General features: G+C 43.3%; 1 protein-coding gene across 3 annotated transcripts in view; it reads right to left on the minus strand.

Moving 5' to 3' along the window:
- Positions 1-20,036, minus strand: part of ERG (ETS transcription factor ERG) — a 323,869-nt gene that overhangs the window by 134,980 nt on the left and 168,853 nt on the right. Inside the window, exon 1 of one of the 3 annotated variants that reach the window (XM_055416426.2) lies at positions 366-500. The exons of the other annotated variants lie outside the window; for them this stretch is intronic. Coding sequence (XP_055272401.1) covers positions 366-383 — 18 coding nt within the window. The 5' untranslated portion in view covers positions 384-500. Of the gene's footprint in view, positions 1-365; positions 501-20,036 lie in introns of those variants that run through there. 3 annotated transcript variants of the gene reach the window in all.

The raw sequence follows: 20,036 nt of genomic DNA on the forward strand, positions 1-20,036 counted from the left end.
CCTGCCCTCCAGCCTCGCCAAGTCCATTGCCTTCCAGCGGAGGCACCTCCGGGCACCGCTAGAGACAGTTAAAAGAATAGGAAAATTCGGACGCGCGCTGAAAAGCTTTTGCAAAAGTCATCCACAGCCCTCAACCGTGAATTTAGAAACCCCAACTTTTTTCTGAGTTTGAAGTTTTTAAGCCTTGCGGATGGTTGGAGTAGGAAAAAGGAAATTTACTAGGCAGTGCAAAGGAAATCTTGTTGTCCTCTATTGTGGCAGTGGGGGTGTTACCCGGTGCTAACTTATCTGCCTTGATAAAGGAAATCAAAGAAAAAAGTAACAAGCCCAAGATTTGGTCAAACGAAAAGGACCCCTCTCCTTACCTTAATAGTGCTGGCCATAATGCAATCAAGTTTATTGATCGTTAATAAATGTTAATAATAATTATTGCTTCTCTCTGACCAGAAAGTAGTTTTGATGAGGTTGTTTAGAGCGGATGAGATTGTGCTAAGTCTGGGAAATGAAGTCAGCCAATGGCAGGAAGAGGTTTCTATTGGTCCTGGCTGCCCAGCCCGAAGAAACAGGATATTTGGGAGTAGAGAGATAAGAGACCCTGAAAACAATGTTGTTTTTCTTGATGATATGCAGCCAGGAGATTTTTTTTTTTTTTAATTAAAAAAAAAAAAGACATCAATTGCCTGGGCCTGGGATGGCCACAGCAGGTGTGACCCCGTGTGCCGCCGTGTGACACGCCGCTCGGGGAGGACAGGATACAGATGTGGCGGGACTCCGCGTGCCTTCACGTGGGCGGCGAGCACCCAGGGCCCTGGGCGTGGAGGGCGCTGCAGCCGGGGGGCAGGCCTCCTGGGCCCGCATCTCCCCGGATCCACCACATCCCCAGGATGCGGGACCTGTGGCTCCTGGCCTCACAATCCCTGCCCCATCCTCCCCAGAGGCAACTCTGCAGTTGGTGCTTCTTTCTTGCTAATAGGAGAGGATGGTTAATCATAGGATGCTTAATAACAGCTATTCTTTCGCCTGCTGATTTTTAACCTTCGTTGGTTCAGCATCTCAAAGTGAATGTTTCAGAATATACGTAATTGCTATGAACTCCATAATAAACCAGGTTTCCCTGGTGACTCAGCAGTCAAGAACCCGCCTGCCAATGCAAGAGATTTAGGAAATGCAGGTTCGATCCCTGGGTCGGGAAGATTCCGCTAGAGGAGGGCGTGGCAACCCATTCCAGTACTCTTGCCTGGGAAATCCCATGGACGGAGGAGCCTGGCAGGCTACAGTCTATGGGGTCGCAAAGAGTCGGACACGACTGAGCACAAGAAATTGGTTGAAAATGAAAAGCCTCTAGGATGAAAGGGACTAAGATAAATAAAGAGGAAAATAAACCTGTCAAATGCTCGTTTTCAAATGTTTACCAAAGAACTTAAACAAGTACACATGTTTTCTAGCTGAAAACAACAAGTTGACCCCACTCTGACAAGTGTCCAGGCTGCAGACGGCAGACCCTGAGAGAACTCCTGGCTACACAGGGATGCCATATCCTCATTAAGTGTTTTAAAATCCAAGCTGCAAGTTCAGGGCCACAGGTCTGTTTTCCACTTGGAGGAAGTGCAGCTAACGCAGGCCTGAACATTCCTTAGAGGGTTTCAGGCCCTTTAATTACTCACTTGCAGGAAATTACTTGTTCTCTGGAAGAAACAACATTTTGCTTTGAATGGAGCCACACGAAAGCTGGGCCAATAAAGAGGTGTGGTCTCCAGAGGGGACCCACAGAACACAATAGACCCAACCCTGAGTCATCCCGCAGTGCGAGGTCTCAGAGGCAGACGATCACTGAGCTGACTTCACACAGACTTCAGGCCTGCCTGTGTCAGAGCTCCAGAAATGAGCCCGCGTGCCTACAGATTTTACTGATCCCACGAGTTCCCCCTTGGGTTAGAACAGCAGGAGAAGGAGACCCGAGGAGGAGGAGGGACGGGAGGAGGGAGAGGAGGAGGGAGAAGGAAAGAAAGGAAAAGGGAGGGATGGGGAGACGGAGGGGAAGCAAGAAAGAACGAAGGAGAAAGAAAGAAGCAGCAAGGAGAGCGTGTAAGAAGTCTCATTTCGTGTAAAAATCAGACCCTGACCAGTGCTCAGTATCTGTATGTTGAGGGGACGCTGATTTCCGCTCTTTTCATCTCCAAACAATAAATAAGATGGCAGGCTGATTAAAACTGTGTTTCCCCTAAAATTTCAAAGTACTGAGTTGTTTTATCTGGGCAGCTTCCACAAAGATTCAGGAGTGCTGGGGTGGGGGGAACACTCTTGCGGCTCCACTGAGATTCCTTGTTTTTTATTCTACTAAGAAGCATCCATTTTTAAAATGTGAATGGTGACACCCTTATCAGCAGAATTCTATTAAGGATTTTCAAAAGAGCAGCCTTAAGTAGGGTGACCACTGTGCTTAAAAAAACCAAAGAAGCCAGGGGAGAAAGTTCTGCCTGGCCCCACGTCACCCCTGTACCACTTCAGCCTGGGTTCTAGCCCAGCCCTTGTTCCCCGCAGCAGGAAAGCAGCAGCATTTTTATGGAGATCTAACACTGGAAAAGACTCTGATGCTGGGAAAGGTTGGGAGTGGGAGGAGTAGGGGACGACAGAGAATGAGATGGCTGGATGGCATCACCGACTCTGTGGACATGAGTCTGAGAGAACTCCGGGAGTTGGTGATGGACAGGGAGGCCTGGCGTGCTGTGATTCATGGGGTCACGGAGAGTTGGACACGACTGAGCGACTGAACTGAACTGAACTGAACTGAATTCTTCCTTGAGGGGTCTTGCCCTGAACTCCTTGGTTCTTGTCTAACTCCAAAGAGTGAACAGTGAAAATGTCTAACTCTTCATTCAGGAATAATGTCAAACTTCAAATGCCATAGGATATCACGTATGTGAGGCATATAAAATATGACACACCCATAATTTTTTTAAATGCTCACTTTAATTTTTAAAAAAGAAATAAAATATGACACAAATGAAGCTATTGAGGAAACCGAAACAGACCTACAGGCATACAGAGGAGCTCTGTGGTTGCCAATGGGGTGGGTGGGGGTGGGAGAGGGATGACTGGGTGTTTGGAGTTAGCAAATGCAAACTTGCAAACTATTATATATAAAAATGGATAGACAACAAGGTCCTACTGTATAGCACCAGGAACTATACTCACTGCCCTGTGATAAACCATCATGGAAAAGAATACAAAAAAGTATCTATCTATGTACAACCGAGTCACAGCTGGACAGCAGAAATGAACACGACACCTTTACACCTGTGACATTTTAAGAAAAAGAAATAATGTCAAACTTATAGAAAAGCTACAAGATAAAGAACTTCTAATATCCTTTTTACAATTTCCTCCAGCTTTAGTAATTTACATCTGCTTTGCTCTCTCCCTCTCTTGCATATATATATATACAGATTTTATTATTTAATAAAATTTTATTAGACTAATGTATTTGCTTGGAACTTACATACAGAAAACCCAATGATACTCTTTGATCTATTTCCTGAGGATTCCACCCATAAGTTTCCTTTTGTCTTATTTAAAAAATGCATATACTATAGAAAATGATGAAGCAAAAGTTTCATTTTTAGATAATGAGCTATAAATTCAGTTAAAAATTAAAACAGCAGATCGTCCTCATTTCTAAAGACAAAAATTGACTGATTTCTGTTATCTTCCAAGAGAATTATTCTGGATGTCTTGAACAGCATAATAGCAACCCAGTCCAAGGTTCTCTATGTAATGCAAATTCTTAGGGGAAAAAAAAGGGAACGTCAATTGACTTTTGACAGCATAAGGCATATCTATTAATTAGAATACAGTAATGCAGAAACCATTTCCCAAACATTATTCTAGGCGGAAGTCATCTAAAGACAGACATATCACTTGGTGCTCCCATCACCCCCACTCAAGCCTCTGCCACCAAACAGACTCAGCCCGAGATAACTCAGCAGCCTAAGGACTGAGCTGCCTTCCATGAATCTCTCAAGCCAAGATCATCTTCTACCCACCTTCAGTTCAGTTCAGTTCAGTCGCTCAGTCGTGTCCGACTCTTTGCGACCCCATGAATCACAGCATGCCAGGCCTCCCTGTCCATCACCAACTCCCAGAGTTCACTCAAACTCATGTCCATCGAGTCGGTGATGCCATCCAGCCATCTCATTCTCCGTCGTCCCCTTCTCCTCCCACCCCCAATCCTTCCCAGCATCAGTCTTTTCCAGTGAGTCAACTCATTGCATGATGTGGCCAAAGTATTGGAGTTTCAGCTTCAGCATCAGTCCTTCCAATGAACACCCAGGACTGATCTCCTTTAGAATGGACTGGTTGGATCTCCTTGCAGTCCAAGGAACTCTCAAGAGTCTTCTCCAGCACCACAGTTCAAAAGCATCAATTCTTCGGCGCTCAGCTTTCTTCACAGTCCAACCTCACATCCATACGTGACCACTGGAAAGACCATAGCCTTGACTAGACGGACCTTTGTTGGCAAAGTAATGTCTCTGCTTTTTAATATACTATCTAGGTTGGTCATAACTTTCCTTCGGCTCACAGTAAATACCATGGTGGCACGCTGTGGCACCCCCCAGCATCCATGTGAATAAATTGCACACTTCCACTCTGTATTTATCCATCATGGACCCACTGACCATAAAGTTACCAAAACCCTTCATCAGCCTGTTCGTATCCTGCGTGTCCGGACTCTGTGCAACCCCATGGACTGTAGCTCACCAGGCTCCTCTGTCCACGGGATACTCTAGGCAAGAACACGAGAGTGTGTTGCTACTTCCTACTCCAGGGGATCTTCCCAACTCAGGGATCAAACCCACGTTTCCTGCCTCTCCTACACTGGCAGGCGGATTCTTTACCAACTTGCCACCTGGGAAGCCCATTCATGTCTTACTCCAAATGAAAAAGGAAAGAGTGTAAAATAGAACCTACAATTACTGTAAGTAAAAAAGAGCACTGTCATTTATTATCCTAAAGCCACATCTTCCCATTTTCTAAAGAGTCAACAAATTCTCATCCTTGTTCTCCTACAAACTTCTCTGCGTGGGATCTACACGGGAAGATCAAGGGCTGAGAACACTTGGAGTGTGGGCAACACAGTTCTGAAAATGACATATGAGCTCAGCAAGGAGATGATGAGCCAGAATCTTAGTTGGAGACAGGACAGAAGACTCACTCCCAACTGCAGCTTGAGCCCTGTATTCGACCTCCATACCGTGACAGACTTACCGTCACCGGACATACTGCAGGAGAACAATGCAGAAGATGCATACTTGGTGATACGGAAAAGTATAGTACGGTGTCTGCTAAGTTAAAAGTCAGGTTATAATGGAGAATCATATCACAGACTCATTTTGTTAAAAATAAAAAGGCAAAGTAGAAACGTTAGTAGGCCACATTCTACAACAGTAATAGAGGGTCTTTGCTTTTTTGTTTTTCCTCCTTTCCCTTTTGGTTCACCTGTATTTTCAAAACAGCTATAGTAATTTCAAAAAAAGTTAACAGATAAGCAAATAATAAAACAGAATGAAGGTTGCTCAACTGTTCTATAAAAATGCAGAATATACTGCTTTGTATGTTTACCAAGTGAATACCATCAACAAAAACAGGTGAGGAGCAGGAGAGAACAGTTCTGGATCAGATGGAACTGAAGAAGCCCAAAGCCCAGATCTAGATTCTGGTCTACAATTAGATATCGGTATCAACAAATTTGATGTCGAAGACTTTTCTGGAGCTGCCAGAGAAATTTGAATATATGATGACTGTTGTATCATATCACAGATTTATCAACTATTTACTTCAAAAGCTTTAATAATGCTTTGTAGAAAAACTGCCTTACTATTTAGAGCTGCATTCTGAAGTACTGAAGTGAAAAGTCAATAACTTATGCAACTTATTTAAAATAATTCATGAAAAATAACAATGTGAATAGGACAAAATTACACAATCGCCAAACCTCGATCATATATGAGTGTTCATTGTATTATTTGCTCTATTCTTTGAGTTATAAAATTTTTATAATATAGTGTTAAATGAAAAGTTCTCATAGATTTCTTTCTTTTAAAAAGTTACAATAAACATAAGTAATATACACAGTAATATTTTATATTATACACAGTAATATTTTATATTACACAGTAATATAAAAGCTACATAAGCAACATGCAATGTTCAGTTTCTTTTGTAAATATCTGTATAACATACAGCACAGGATATCCATTTGTCAAACTCTATATGTGTGTGGGCCAAAATTATTTTATAAACTTCCACAAAAATAGGGTAGGGCTTCCCAGGTAGCTCAGATGGTAAAGAATCCATCTGCAATGCAGGAGACCTGGGTTCACTCCCCGGGTCAGGAAGAGTCCCTGGAGAAGGAAATGGCAACCCACTCCACTATCCTTGTCTGGAAAATCCTCACGGCCAGAAGAGCCTGGTGGGCTACAGTCCATGGGATCGCAAAGAGTCAGACACGACTGAGCGACAAACACTACACGATCAGCTGGTAAAGAATCCGTCTGCAAGTTGGGAGATCTGGGTTCAATCCCTGGGTTGGGAAGATTCCCTGGAGAAGGGAAAGGCTACCCACTCTAGTATTCTTGTCTGGGAAATCCCAGAGACAGAGGCTACATACAGTCCATGGGGTCGCAAAAGAATCAGATAAGACTTAACGACTAAAAAATAACAAGTATAAAGCAGCTTACTGATTCATTTCAGTAAGGAAACCCAATCAGAGACTTGTGTGCTTTGTGACAGCCATCTCTCCAGCATTACTCCCTCCCATCAATGAATGCCTTGTCCATGCCTGGCACTCCGGTGGGCACTAAGGGACAAAGATGACAGGACTTGGTCCAGCGCCTGGGTTCTCAGCGTTCAGGAAGCCTCTGTTCGGCGACTCAAATTCCTCACACAGAGAGCTCAGGATCAATCCACAAAACAGACTCTTTATGGACAAAACAATAGGACCAAAGTGCCGAATATTTATTGTTTCTAGGATGACACATAAACCTTAAAATGTATAATATTTGGATGATTCAAGAGAGCCCGGCAAGAAGGATGTCCCACAGATTTTTGGCAGGGACATGCCTGAGATTGCAGATAAGGATCAGGCCTCTGGAGCAGCCCCCACAATGGAAAACTACATCATTCAGTGGAACTTTTCCGTCTCTATCAATTGGAGGATTTGCCTGAGAACACAGGCAGCATAAGGCACTCTTAGTTCCAAGGTCACACACCATCTACTCGGTAAGGACCACTTTTCCATTTGAAGCAGACCTCACGAGTACAGTTTCGTTAGGTAAGACGGTATGTGGCATGCCCTCCAGCCACACATGAAGAAATAATCCAATTTCCATTTAAATACCTAATGTTTCAACAGGTTTCTCTAAGCAGTTAATACATTCTTTAGCGTCTTGGTGGATTTGAACTAATCTAAACCAAGGAAATTGTTATCACACAGTAAATCCTCAACTACTCAACACCAGGCTGCAATTTCCTTCATTTTGAAGCATGTGTCAAGTTCAGTTCTTTAGACCCAGATGGAGCAATGATTTCAGTGGACACGATTTCACAAGCATCACCTATATCCTCAAATTTTGCCAACTTTGCCTCTTACCCAATGGTTCTAAAAATGCCGGAGTATTAAAACCCATATCAGGAACCCTAAATATGTCAATTTAATACTTAAGGCTGAAAAAAATTTTTTTAACTTTTTATTTTATATTGGCTTATAGCCGATTAACAATGTTATGATAGTTTCAGGTGCCCAGCAGAGCGACTCAACCATATATAGACATGCATCCATTCTCCCCCAGACCCCCTCCCATCCAGGCTGCCACATGACACAGAGCAGAGTTTCCTGTGCTGTACAGTAGGTTTGTATGATACCTCCTATATGAGGAATCTAACAAGAAATGACACAAATTTTTTTTAATTAAAAAGCAAAAACAAAAGAAACAATAATTATTTTGACACAATCATTTAAAGGAGCATTCACATTTCTTGTTTAAAAGGTCACACTTCTATACACAATTTATAAACTGTTAAGCGCATTTCAAGGTCTTCATTCATGTAACTGGGGCATAAACAAGTATAAATGTTACAGTCATCAGATTGCCACTGGTCACCAGACAGTCCAGCATCCATACCACATAACTGGAGGGCTCAACAAAGTGTGTGGCCATCAACCCTAAGGCTGTCCTGCCCTGCCACCTGCTACTCAGATCTAGGGTTCTGTGTCCGAGTCACTGCCCTCAGTCATTCCCCTCAGCCACCCCAAGAAGTTATCTGGGGCTGTTGAAATTAACTTAGATTTTGAACACTTGTTATACTTCTATTTTTTTTTTAATGTGTCAGTCTCACTTATAAAATACTGAACATCAGCATTTATTTTTGTCTTAATCTATAAAGATTTTGGAAATTTTCCCTTAAAGAAATGATACACTATGGCTCAAAGAAAGATCATTCACACTGCACCATAATGCCACTCAGTTAGTGGAAATTTACAGAGAAGCCTGCTGTCTACAACTGCTCTCCGTGCTTATAAAGGCTGTTTTAGTCTCAGGCTGAGACGACTTTTCTTTCCACATCAGTCAGTTTGATGTGAGAGCTGGACTATAAAGAAGGCTGAGCGCCAAAGGACTGATGCTTTCAAACTGGTGCTAGAGGAGACTCTTGAGAGTTCCTCGGACTGCAAGGAGATCAAACCAGTGCATCCTAAAGGAAATCAACCCTGACTATTCACTGGAAGGACTGATGCTGAAGCCCCAACACTTTAGCCACTTAATATGAAGAGCTGACTCACTGGAAAAGACTGATGCTCGGAAAGACTGAAGGTAACAGGAGAAGCGGGGAGACAGAGCCCGAGATGGTTCGACAGCATCACCAATTCAAAGGCCAGGAATCTGAGCAACCTCTGGGAGACAGTGAAGGACAGGGGACCTGGCGTGCTGCAGTCCACGGGGTCGCAAAGAGCCAGATATGACTTGGTAAATTAACAGCAACAACAGTTTGTTTATGCTTTTGCCGATTTATTTCTATCGCAAATGGAATCAGAAAGGAAGCCACAGAACCATGTGCTGTGCCATAAATAGTGCCTTTAGATTTGCACGGGTGACTGTGAAGAAAGCTGAGCGCCGAAGAATTGATGCTTTTGAACTGTGGTGCTGGAGAAGGCTCTTGACAGTCCCTTGGGCTGCAAGGAGATTCAACCAGTCCATTCTAAAGGAGATCAGTCCTGGGTGTTCACTGGAAGGACTGATGCTAAAGCTGAAACTCCAATACTTTGGCCACCTCATGCGACGAGTTGACTCACTGGAAAAGACTCTGATGCTGGGAAGGGCTGGGGGCGGGAGGAGAAGGGGACGACCGAGAATGAGATGGCTGGATGGCATCACCGACTGTGTGGACATGAGTTTGAGTGAACTCCGGGAGTTGGTGATGGACAGGGAGGCCTGGCGTGCTGTGATTCATGGGGTCCCGGAGAGTCGGACACGACTGAGCGACTGAACTGAACTGAACGGAACTGAATCAGGCAACCTGCTGACTAAACTGAGCCCTAGGCCCACACCTGAAGGCAGGGGAGGCGAACAGGGTCTGTCCCCCTCTGGCAGCCCCACCAGGCTGTGTCCTCTCCACGTGCACCCGCTCTGCATCACACCCCTCCTCAGCAGGGCATCCTCTCCACGTGCACCTGCTCTGAACCACACCCTCTCCCTCTGCAAAGAGAAGTAAGGAAACTTTCTCTTTTGGAAGGTACAGAGCACAGGCCAAATTTTGTTTTTTCTACTTCACCCTCACAAAAAGAAAACTTGCTTAATTCTACTGAAATGCACTGAGCTGACTGGAAACTAGGAGGTAGATGGATTCACAGTTTGCATCTGATCCCAATACATCAGCACATCATCTGGGGAATGCTACAGTATCCACCAGGGACAAGTGTAAATGTTCCCTCTGAATATATTGTCAGTGAGCCGCCACAGGAGAAGCTGCGGGTGGCCTAGTGGATACTATTTTACCCTTTATAACAGCTACAAAAAGAATCCTGCCTCAAGAATTTTAGGAAGCAACCACCTATTGTACAAAGAACTACACTGCTTTGTTTGCTAGCGGGAAAGCAGAAGCTTTGTGGGGAATTTCCTTTTGAACGGCTTGGACTGTGGCCACTAGAGGGCGCTAAATGTCCCTCTAAAAGGTCTTGAGAGGGGAGATGAGTATGCCTAATTCTTGGCTTTTACATTTCTTGAATTGGTATTGTAACAATATGAAGTTATCTCATTTTAATCCATTAAAATCAAAGTCCAACATTCACAATGTAGGATTTTTTTGAAAATTAAAAAAATTTTCAATATCATGGGACATAAATATAAATAATGAAAAAGAAATATAAACAGATCTGCACATAAGACTAATTCATTCTTCTGGGTGAGATCTGACCATGGAAATTGTATAATTGTTCTACATCACTGTGAATAATTTCAAACTCTGAGAAATATTCTATTTCACGATAACTCTAAAGGGTTCAGTAAGCTCTCCAGTTCAAGTTCCATCAAATAAATGGTAAATTCTGAATGCATTTATTTTCCGTTTTCAGAGCTAGCACCTTGCCTAAAGTCAGATATCCTTTCCAGACTTGAGAACTGTGGGATACAGATTATACTGTAAAATGTGAAAGAGACTTTGTGTTCTCTTCATTTAAAAAAAAAAAAAAGCATATAATATCTCAATTGCTTATAATGCAACACATCAAAATTATACACAATATGGAGGTATATATAAATAGAATTGAATAAAATGAGCCTTAAAACTAAATACAAGAGTTTTATTGAGAATAATCCTATTATGCAATTACACAGATTTTCTTGAGAATAATCCTATTATGCAATTACACAGATTTTGATAGTCATCAACAGGCCACACACTTAAAGCAAAATTCAGTGCCTTGGAAATATTTGCAAAACCGAAAAAGTTAATTGATTTTGCAACTTTTCTCTTTTTGTCTTCACTTGTACTTGAATATATCTGTGTATTTCACTGTTTTCCTTTCACTTCGGTTCGTGTACCAAGGAAGAGTGAGGTCAGTGGGTGAGGGTTGTTTGTACCTCTGACTGTCGGAGGAGGGGCTCCCACCAACATCTGAAGGGCCCCCGGTAACTGCGGTTGACGAAGAATTTTCCCCTCGGTCTGCCAATGGAGCAGAGGTTCATGCGCAGTGTCTTCTACAGAAGGAAACTTAAGGCAGCATTTCATCTGTCCATCTGTGATTTCTAAAGGGAAACAAGCTTGACTTGGGCACGTAAATGGCACAGAGGAGTGGCATGAGGTGTTGGAAACCATTAAGAGCTGGGGACTCCTCGCCCAGCTTCACCCTGATCCGGTTCTAGACAAAGGACGTCGTCTGCAAAAGAACAGCCCAACCGGCACCCACAGCCCTGTGCGTATGTGTTCGTCACTCAGTTGTGTCCAACTCTGCCGCCCCATGGACAACAGCCTGCCAGGCTCCCCTGTTCATGGGATTCTGCAGGCAAGGATGCTGGAGTGGGTAGCTTTTCCCTTCTCCAGGAGATCTGCCCGACTTAGGGCTGAAACCCGGGTCTCCTACATTGCAGGCAGATTCCATACCAGCTGAGCCACCAGGGAAGCCCACCCACAACTCTGACTGCCTACTCTAAGCTGGTTTAGTGGGAAACCGAGGCTGTGAGCACAGGGCTACTGCCGAGGTCCACAGATGAACTCGACATGCCCAGGCCGCGGGAGGAGCCCGGGGCACCCCGAGGGGGCCCGAGCCCACAGCAGCACCCCGACCTCAGGGGCCTTGACTCAGGGCAGCAGAGTGTCCGGCTGGCCTTGTCCTCATCTGCCTGGGGACTGTCATCTACCTCACCTAGGCAGACTTCCACCTACCCATCCATCAGTATGTCTGCAGGCCTGTTCAAAGGAGGAGTTAGCAGGTATTGTGCATGCTGCCCTGGGCCACCCTTCCCGAACCCCGGAGACTGAGAAGAGCGGTCCCCAGGGCCCCCCAGGGCTCCGGCGCAGGGCCGGTGCTCAGCCAGCAAAGGCTGAAGGAATGAATGAGTGAGTGAGTGAGTGAAAAGGCCCAGGAGCCCTGGGAAGGGCAGCCGGGGAGGGGCCTCTCAGGGACCACAGTTTAACGTGAACTCAAGACTCCACAGGGATGGGTGGTGAGTGACGGTGACAGCCTTGTGACAGGCCCAGCCGTGGCGGTGCCCCTCAAGAGCGGTGGCGAGCTGGTTTAGTCCCAAAGTTGTGTCCGGCTCTTTGTGACCCCATGGACTGTGGCCCGCCAGGTTCCCCTGTCGTTCGGATTCTCCAGGCCAGATACTAGAGTGGGTTGCCTTTTCCTTCTCCAGGGGATCTTCCCGACCCAGGAATTGAACCTGGGTCTCCCGCACAGCGGGCAGATTCTTTACCAACTGAGCTCTGTGGGAAGCCTCTGAGCTATGAGGGAAGCCTCGAAGCGGAGTGGCCAAGACCACTATCTCTTCCCTCAAATCTGAAGGGACCGTGCCCATCTGTGTTGTTCAGCTGGTTTTCAATAGCTTGAGGGATGAGTCCCAAGATTTTCACTCAAAATGAAGATGAAAGCTGCTGCTTAAATTGTGAGCCATCCACGACCTTCCCACTTCCTTCCCGTCTCCGCCTCTCTCTCACACACACAATGATGATAATGATGAAGACGGATGACAGTACGCTAACGCAGAGAGAGAAGAACAGGGAGCCTGGCTCTCTGCCCCGCCCCACCGTGACGTCTCCTCCCCAGCAGTCTGCCAACCCCTCTCCCAAGCATCCAGGCCCCCTGCCCGGGGTATCTTCAGAGGTGACTTTCTTGAGCAAGTCCCCCCCGGATCAAGGTGCTGAGAAGTGTAGGAGGCCAAGTGGTCCCTAAGAGATCTTCTGCTCTGTGCATTACAGGATTCCCATCTCAATAAGTGACCCACAGTACCTGGCAGGGAATGGAGAGTCGATCATAAATGAACACGGAATGACTGAACAAGGAATAAAAAAAAGACTCAACGAGTAAATGAGTACATGCCCTTTATCGTGCCAGCATCATGCGGTATTTACAGCAGAATTTCCTGAGTCTCAAAATGAAATAAAGGCTGTCATCCCTACACCCCATGACCCTGGTAATTTTCCAAAGGGAACTGTGATGAAAATTATTTCCAGCTAAACTATCTCAGCAACCGGGTCGGCTTCACGGGCACTGAGGGACAGATCCACTGCATTTCCAGGCTTTTGCGGTCTCACCCATGATGATTATATTTCCCGAGACGCTCCAGTCAGACGTCCTGTCACACAAGCCCATCTCGCAAGGCGATGCTGACACTGCTCCCATCCAAGCTGGGGGGCTGGTGTCGCAGGGCAAGTTCAGCTACGCGACTTCCAAGGTGCCTGTGAAGGTGATACAGCTTCCCCCTGGCTTTCTGGGGAGCAGCCCCCCCCTTACATCTCAACTGCCACCCTGAGAGGAAGCCCGAAGCCCACGGAGAGGCCGTTTGTAGGTGATCAATCTGGCCCGCAGGCAGCACCAACCCTCGGCGGTGTGAGTCAGGCAACGCTCAAGATGACCCCTGTCCTAGCTGCCCGCTGACTGCAAGCCCCTGAGAGACCCCGAGTGAAAACGGCCCCTCCCAGCCCAGTCAAACTCTGGAACCATGAGGAGCAGGAATATCAGATCGCAAAGACCACGTGATCACTGTGATCAGTGATGAGAGGATCATCATGATTTGAAGCCACTGAGTCAGCCGCAGTGATGAAGGGGGATGCCATCAGAAGAGCTTTCACTTTTTGCCGTATTGTTACAGCGGAACAACCTTTTTTCTATGTGATTATTTAACCACTCATCACACCTTTGCTGGCACCCATTATATGCTTGGCTTTGTGTCAGTCAGCCACGAAGACAAGCGGTCCTCAGTCAAACAGATGAACCAAAAGACTCCCATATTAGCTGGACGAGAAATATTGCAAAATCACAGCAGTATCTCGACTCAAGAGAAAGGACAAGAGATGTGACTATGAGAGCTCTTCTCTGCGCCTCCTGCCCTCTGCTCATTAAACGCCTAGGAGTCTCAGGGTCCCTGGACCCCACCCGAGTGGAACCCCTGCTGCTCTGCTCCTGACCTTCACCCAACGCCAGCGGCTCCCCAGGCTCCACACTGCTGGTGCCCCTACTTCCGTTTTCTAGAAACTTCTCTGCCCACAACCCCAGATGACTCTCCCACGGAGACATGGGAAAACTTTAATTTCCCCCTCTGTGACTTCACCGAAAAGGGGGGTGAGAGATGAGAAGCAGAAGGAGAGGACTCATTACCTCGAGTTACGAAAAAGAAAAGCCCTAGTGTTTAGAAGGTGTTGTTATTATTTTTCCTGAAACATTAGCTCCTAGAAATCAGGAGCTCCGTGTCCTTATGCCGTCTCGAAGCTTTCCAGCACGCCTTGGGGGCTGCCATCGGTCAAGTTCTGACTGTAATGAGAGCCATCTGGAAGAAGGCAATGGTGGATTCTGGCCACGCACCAGATGAGAGCTTTAGAGTGAGCAAAGAGACACATAGTCGGTCTCTGTTTCCAGAAACCACAGTCGCATGTGCTCATCCCCAAAAGTGCACAAGAAAAAAGTGCAGTCTTGAGTGGAATTCTCCCTGAAGGTCTGAGATTTCACTTTTCAAAGGTCAGCTATTTTGCTTTTAAACCCCCAAATGCTTCTTGTAGATGAAGGATCACTGTTCCCCTCCTGGACAGCCGGAGCACCCAAACCTCACCTCCCAGGCTGAGCGAGGGTTTGAGATATTTGATTCCATATTACTTAAAGCTGTTCCGAGCTTTTCATCGGGAATGGAAACCATTCATGTGTCTCACACGTCTCTCCGTTTTATGGAATTCTTGTGCTGGGGGAGCTCTTTTTCTTTTATTATTTTCTTTTAACAGCCAGAAAACTGGGAAGTTCACAAAGAAATTGTTCAACTGCCTTAAATGACCCTTAACCTAAGAGGTTTCGCCTAATCTGTAAATTGGAGTTAAAAGTATTTCAGGACCTTTGGAGCGGGAAGCCCGTTGTCTTTAAAAGAGCGCAGAGACCTCTAACAATGGGGCTACACATACCTTGGGCTTCTTTGTTCGTTACTGCAAACCAAAACCAGATGTGAAATATCAGCGGCTACCTTGTACTGACCCAGAGAAGTTGAGGCTAATCCAAATCATTCTTAATAACTCAAAACTGCCACCCTTTAACTATCTTAGTTTTTTTTTTTTCTCACTTATAAATGCAAAAAAGAATTGACAGGACACATTAAAATCCATTTCCCTCTGAACACATACAGATTTCCTTCAGTAAGAGCCTAGCATAGAAGCTCGCTCCCCTAAACTGTGCCACTGTCACCTGACTAGGTTCCACTTAGGGATCAACACCTTTCACAAAACATGATCTGAAAGAATTTATCCTGAAAATGAGGTACTTCTGTTGTTACCTTTTCCCAAGACTCGTTAGGCATGGAGTTCCTTGAATAAGTCAAGCTGCTTGTAAATTTAAGAAAATAGGAAGGTTTAAGGTGAAAAATCTAGTTAATCTAAAATGTTCCCGCCTGATGTGGAAATCATTTGAATTCCCAATCATTTGCCTGAATTTTAAGAGTAATGAATATAAGTAGAGGAAAAAAATCACTAGAAGCCGGAACGATTCAGAACCTCCCAAATGGAGAAATCCATCATCTGAACCAAATTTGAACATTCTATCAATATCGTCTATTTACTGAATCCAAGAGGAGCTATCTTAATGCAAAATCAAATATAAAATTGTTTCAGATATTGAATATTGCTTTTTACCTTAAAGCAGGCGCAGAGTGGAATGACTACAGATACAAGGCTGGACATGGGCTGATTTTTAATGTCTGTAACTACGGCAATTACATTGTCATTCTGCGTAGGACTTCCAGCCCTATGCTGAAATTAGATTGATGCATATGTACACATAAAAGAAAGGATAAGACAGAGTCATAATCATATTTCATCAATGTAAGACTCTGGATGGTAAAATGAAAAGCACCCTGTGACTTAATATATCACTAGGAAAGAAAAGAATCACTTGGCCCAACAAAATTAGCCACAATACTTTCTTATCCATCAATTGTAGACACATCCCGACTTCTGAAAACCAGTAAGTGCCTTAGTACAGATGTAATGTGGTATACTGACAGCAGAACAAATCGTGAAGGCACTAAATTGTTATTCAGAACAGACTGTAGGGTTTCTCAACCTTTGCACTAACAGAACTTTGCAGCTGGGTAACTTTTTGTCATCAGGAGGCTGCCCTGGGCATTGTAGGATGTTAGCATGCGTGGTCTCCACCCACTAGATGCTAGGAGCATCTTCCTTACCCTCCCTTATGACGACCAAAACCATCTTCAGACACTGCCAAATATCCCTGAGAGTGAAGGCAAAATCACCCCAGTTGGAAAACACTGAGACCGAGCAATTCAGTTTGATCAGCTTCACAGTATAATTTAGTCTGTGTATAAATGGCAAATGGGAAAGTCAACTGTAGTATATTGTTATATGAGATGCACTGACCTAAAAAGCTTTACATAAGCAAACAGTTGCTGCATGGATAAAAGGGCCTGCTGGCCAGCCAAACCAACGGGGTGTACACGGCTTTGAGAAGTACTCAGGATCACCAATCAGGAGGGAAATGCAAATTAAAACCATAATGAAATGTCACCTCAGACCTGTTAGAACTGCCATCATCAAAACCAAAAAGGAGAATAGCAAGTGTTGGCGAGGATGTGAAGAAAAAGGAACATCTCCACACTGTTGGTAAGAACGTAAATTGGTACAGGCACTATGGAAAACAGTATGGAAGTTCCTCAACAAATAAAAATACAACTACCATGCTGCTGCTGCTGCTAAGTTGCTTCAGTCGTGTCCAACTCGTACGAACCAGAAATTCCGCTTATGGATATTTATCCCGAGGAAATGAAATCACTATATCAAAAAGATATCTGCATCCTTGTGTCCACTGCAGTATTATTATTAATAACAGCAGTCAGACAAGGAAACAACCTAAGTGCCCATCAATGGATGTATGGATTACAAAAGCGTGGCTTACATATAAAATGGAATATTGGTTATAAAAAAGAATAAAATTATGCCATTTTCATGGACCTTGAGGGCATTAGTAAAGTAAGTGATAGAGAGAAAGACAAATACTGCATGGTCTCATGTGTGGAATAATAGTAATAAGAAGAGGAAACTCATGAACACCGAGATCAGACTGCTGATTGCCAGAGGCAGGAGGAAAGCGGGGGTGAAGGTCATCAAAAGGCACAGGACCCGATTACAAGATATTTATCGTAAGCCCTGGGAAGGCGCTATACAGCATGATGACTGTAGTAATGGTACTATGCTGTATATTTGAGAGTTGCTAAGACAGTGAATTTTAAAAGTTTTCATTACAAGAAAACAGTGTGGAGATGGACGTGAACTAGACTTACTGTGATTACTGTTTCATAACATTAGTATATATATACATCAAATCATTATGCTGTACATCTAAGACTATTGTTATATAGTCTTATAACAATACAAACTCTACACAAACAATAACAAACTCTAACAATACATTGTTATATGTCAATTATATAGATTGTCGATTATATAATTGTTACAATACATTGCTATATTCCAATTATATAGATATAGGCAATGAAGATTTTTAAATTAATAAGGTTAAATAACATGAATGAGGTAAGTTGCTATCATAATATTTCACTATTTATATTAAATTAAATTAAAGAAAATCAAAATAAGGAAGAAATTAAAGAAAATCAAAAGCACAGTATTTTGGGCCTATCCATATTTAGTATTTTCAAAAGCAAAAAAACCTTTAATTTTTGCAACATTGGCAAGAATGTGGAAGAAAGAGCTCTCTTATTATCATTTATTAGGAATGTAGATTAATAACGTGTCAGAAAGTAATTTTTCCTTTGACTCAGCAATCTCTATCTGACAAATCCACCTTTTAGAGATATTCACAACAAAGAGTGCTGCAAGAATGATCACCTTTTATTAATCATAAAAAATGAGAATAAGTTGAATTCTATCAGAGACTAAATAGACTATAGACTGTTAAGAAGAATGAAATTTAAATTCACTGCACAGAACATGTTCAAGGTATCATAAGTTTTAAAAATTACCAGATCTATTTTAGTAAACCAAGAGAAGACATCCTGAGGTATAAAACTCAGTATAGTAGTTGGGATGTCGGATAACTCCCTCTTTTTCAGTCAAACATTTGGGGAAAGTTGAGCTATAACACGTGCTGTTTATGTAATCAGAAAAAATTTAAATCATATTCTGGCATAGAAATATTAAAATGTCACAAAATTTAAGTGTATTAATAAAAACGTAATAGGCTACAGATTACACTTCATAAAATACATAAATAACATAAATACTGCACATTCATGCAGATATAAAAATGTACGTTTATTCACTTATCCCAGAAATATCTGAGCATCTAGTTTATTAAACTAATGATGGCAGAATAATGTGAGACTCATTAATACAAGACTCTTGGAGAAAATGAAATTTTAGCTGAGTCCCACAGGATTAGAATGTGTTCAGATTATAGGGGGGAAAAGTCAAAATGTTTCAATAAAAAAAGAAATTTCAAAACTCTGGTAAAGGAGTTGATTCAACATGAAAGGAACAAAGAATGGGCAGGTAAGGTAATTCCAAGACATGTATCAAAATAAGGAACTATCTTGGCATCTACAGACAGATGTTATCGACTCATTTGGGCAACGAGAATTGACAAGAATAATTTAAAGGACATGTGACATAAAATACTTGTAATTAAAACAAACTTTTAAACATGGTATGAAGTGATGGCTGTAGAGATGATGTATATCCCAACTCTAACTTGAGGTAGGTTAGGTTCTGTAAATAAAGAAGAGTAAGTGTGAAATGGATTCAACGACAATGCTACTGTTTTCGTGGTTAATCGCTCATGGGAAACAGGTAAAGTCACCCATCTTAAGAAGTTAGGAAAAAAACAAAGAAAAAAGGAGAAAAAAAAAAGGACAAAATTTATAAAACAGAAAATGACCAGACAGCTGAGAAAGTCAAAGCCCATTCTAGTTCTTTGGTAAGGTTCCGTTCAGTTCAGTCGCTCAGTCGTGTCCAACTCTCCACGACCCCATGATCACAGCACGCCAGGCCTCCCTGTCCATCACCAGCTCCCGGAGTTCACTCAACTCATGTCCACAGAGTCGGTGATGCCATCCAGCCATCTCATTCTCTGTCGTCCCCTTCTCCTCCTGCCCCCAATCCTTCCCCAGCATCAGGGTCTCTTCCAGTGAGTCAACTCATCACATGAGGTGGCCAAAGTATTGGTAAGATTAATTATTTATAAATCCTTGATAAGGATAAATAAGGGGAAAAGAGGAAAGATTGAAATAAAGTCAAGAATGAAAAGGGGGACATTACTATAGATCCTACAGACATTAGGAAAATTATAACAGCACATTACAATTTCTTATCAATAAATGTGAAAATTTAGCTGAAATTGATAAAATCCTTAAAAATTTAATTTATCAAAATTTCCAAAGAAATACAAATGTGAACTCCTGTAGTGATTAAAGACATTGATTAAAACCATCTTAAAAGAAATCTTCAGAAAAATGAAGAAAGCGTCCAAACCCAGATTGATTTATCAGCACATTCAGACTAAACAGGAATTAATGTCAGTCTTATACAAACTTGTCCAGATAATAAATAAAGAGGAAAACTTGATTTCAATGTGTCTAGGACAGGGAGGCCTGGCTGTGATTCATGGGGTCGCGGAGAGTCGGACACGACTGAGCGACTGAACTGAACTGAACTGAGGACATTATAAGAAAGGAAAATTGTAGACTCATCTCACACACAAGTGCATATGCAAAAAACGTGGAAAAAAAATCCCAGAGAACCAAATCAACAGTATATACAGT

The sequence above is a fragment of the Moschus berezovskii genome, chromosome 1, assembly GCF_049115385.1.
Source record: "Moschus berezovskii isolate FMDL1 chromosome 1, NW_MosBer_1.0, whole genome shotgun sequence".
NCBI classification, from domain to species: Eukaryota; Metazoa; Chordata; class Mammalia; order Artiodactyla; family Moschidae; genus Moschus; species Moschus berezovskii.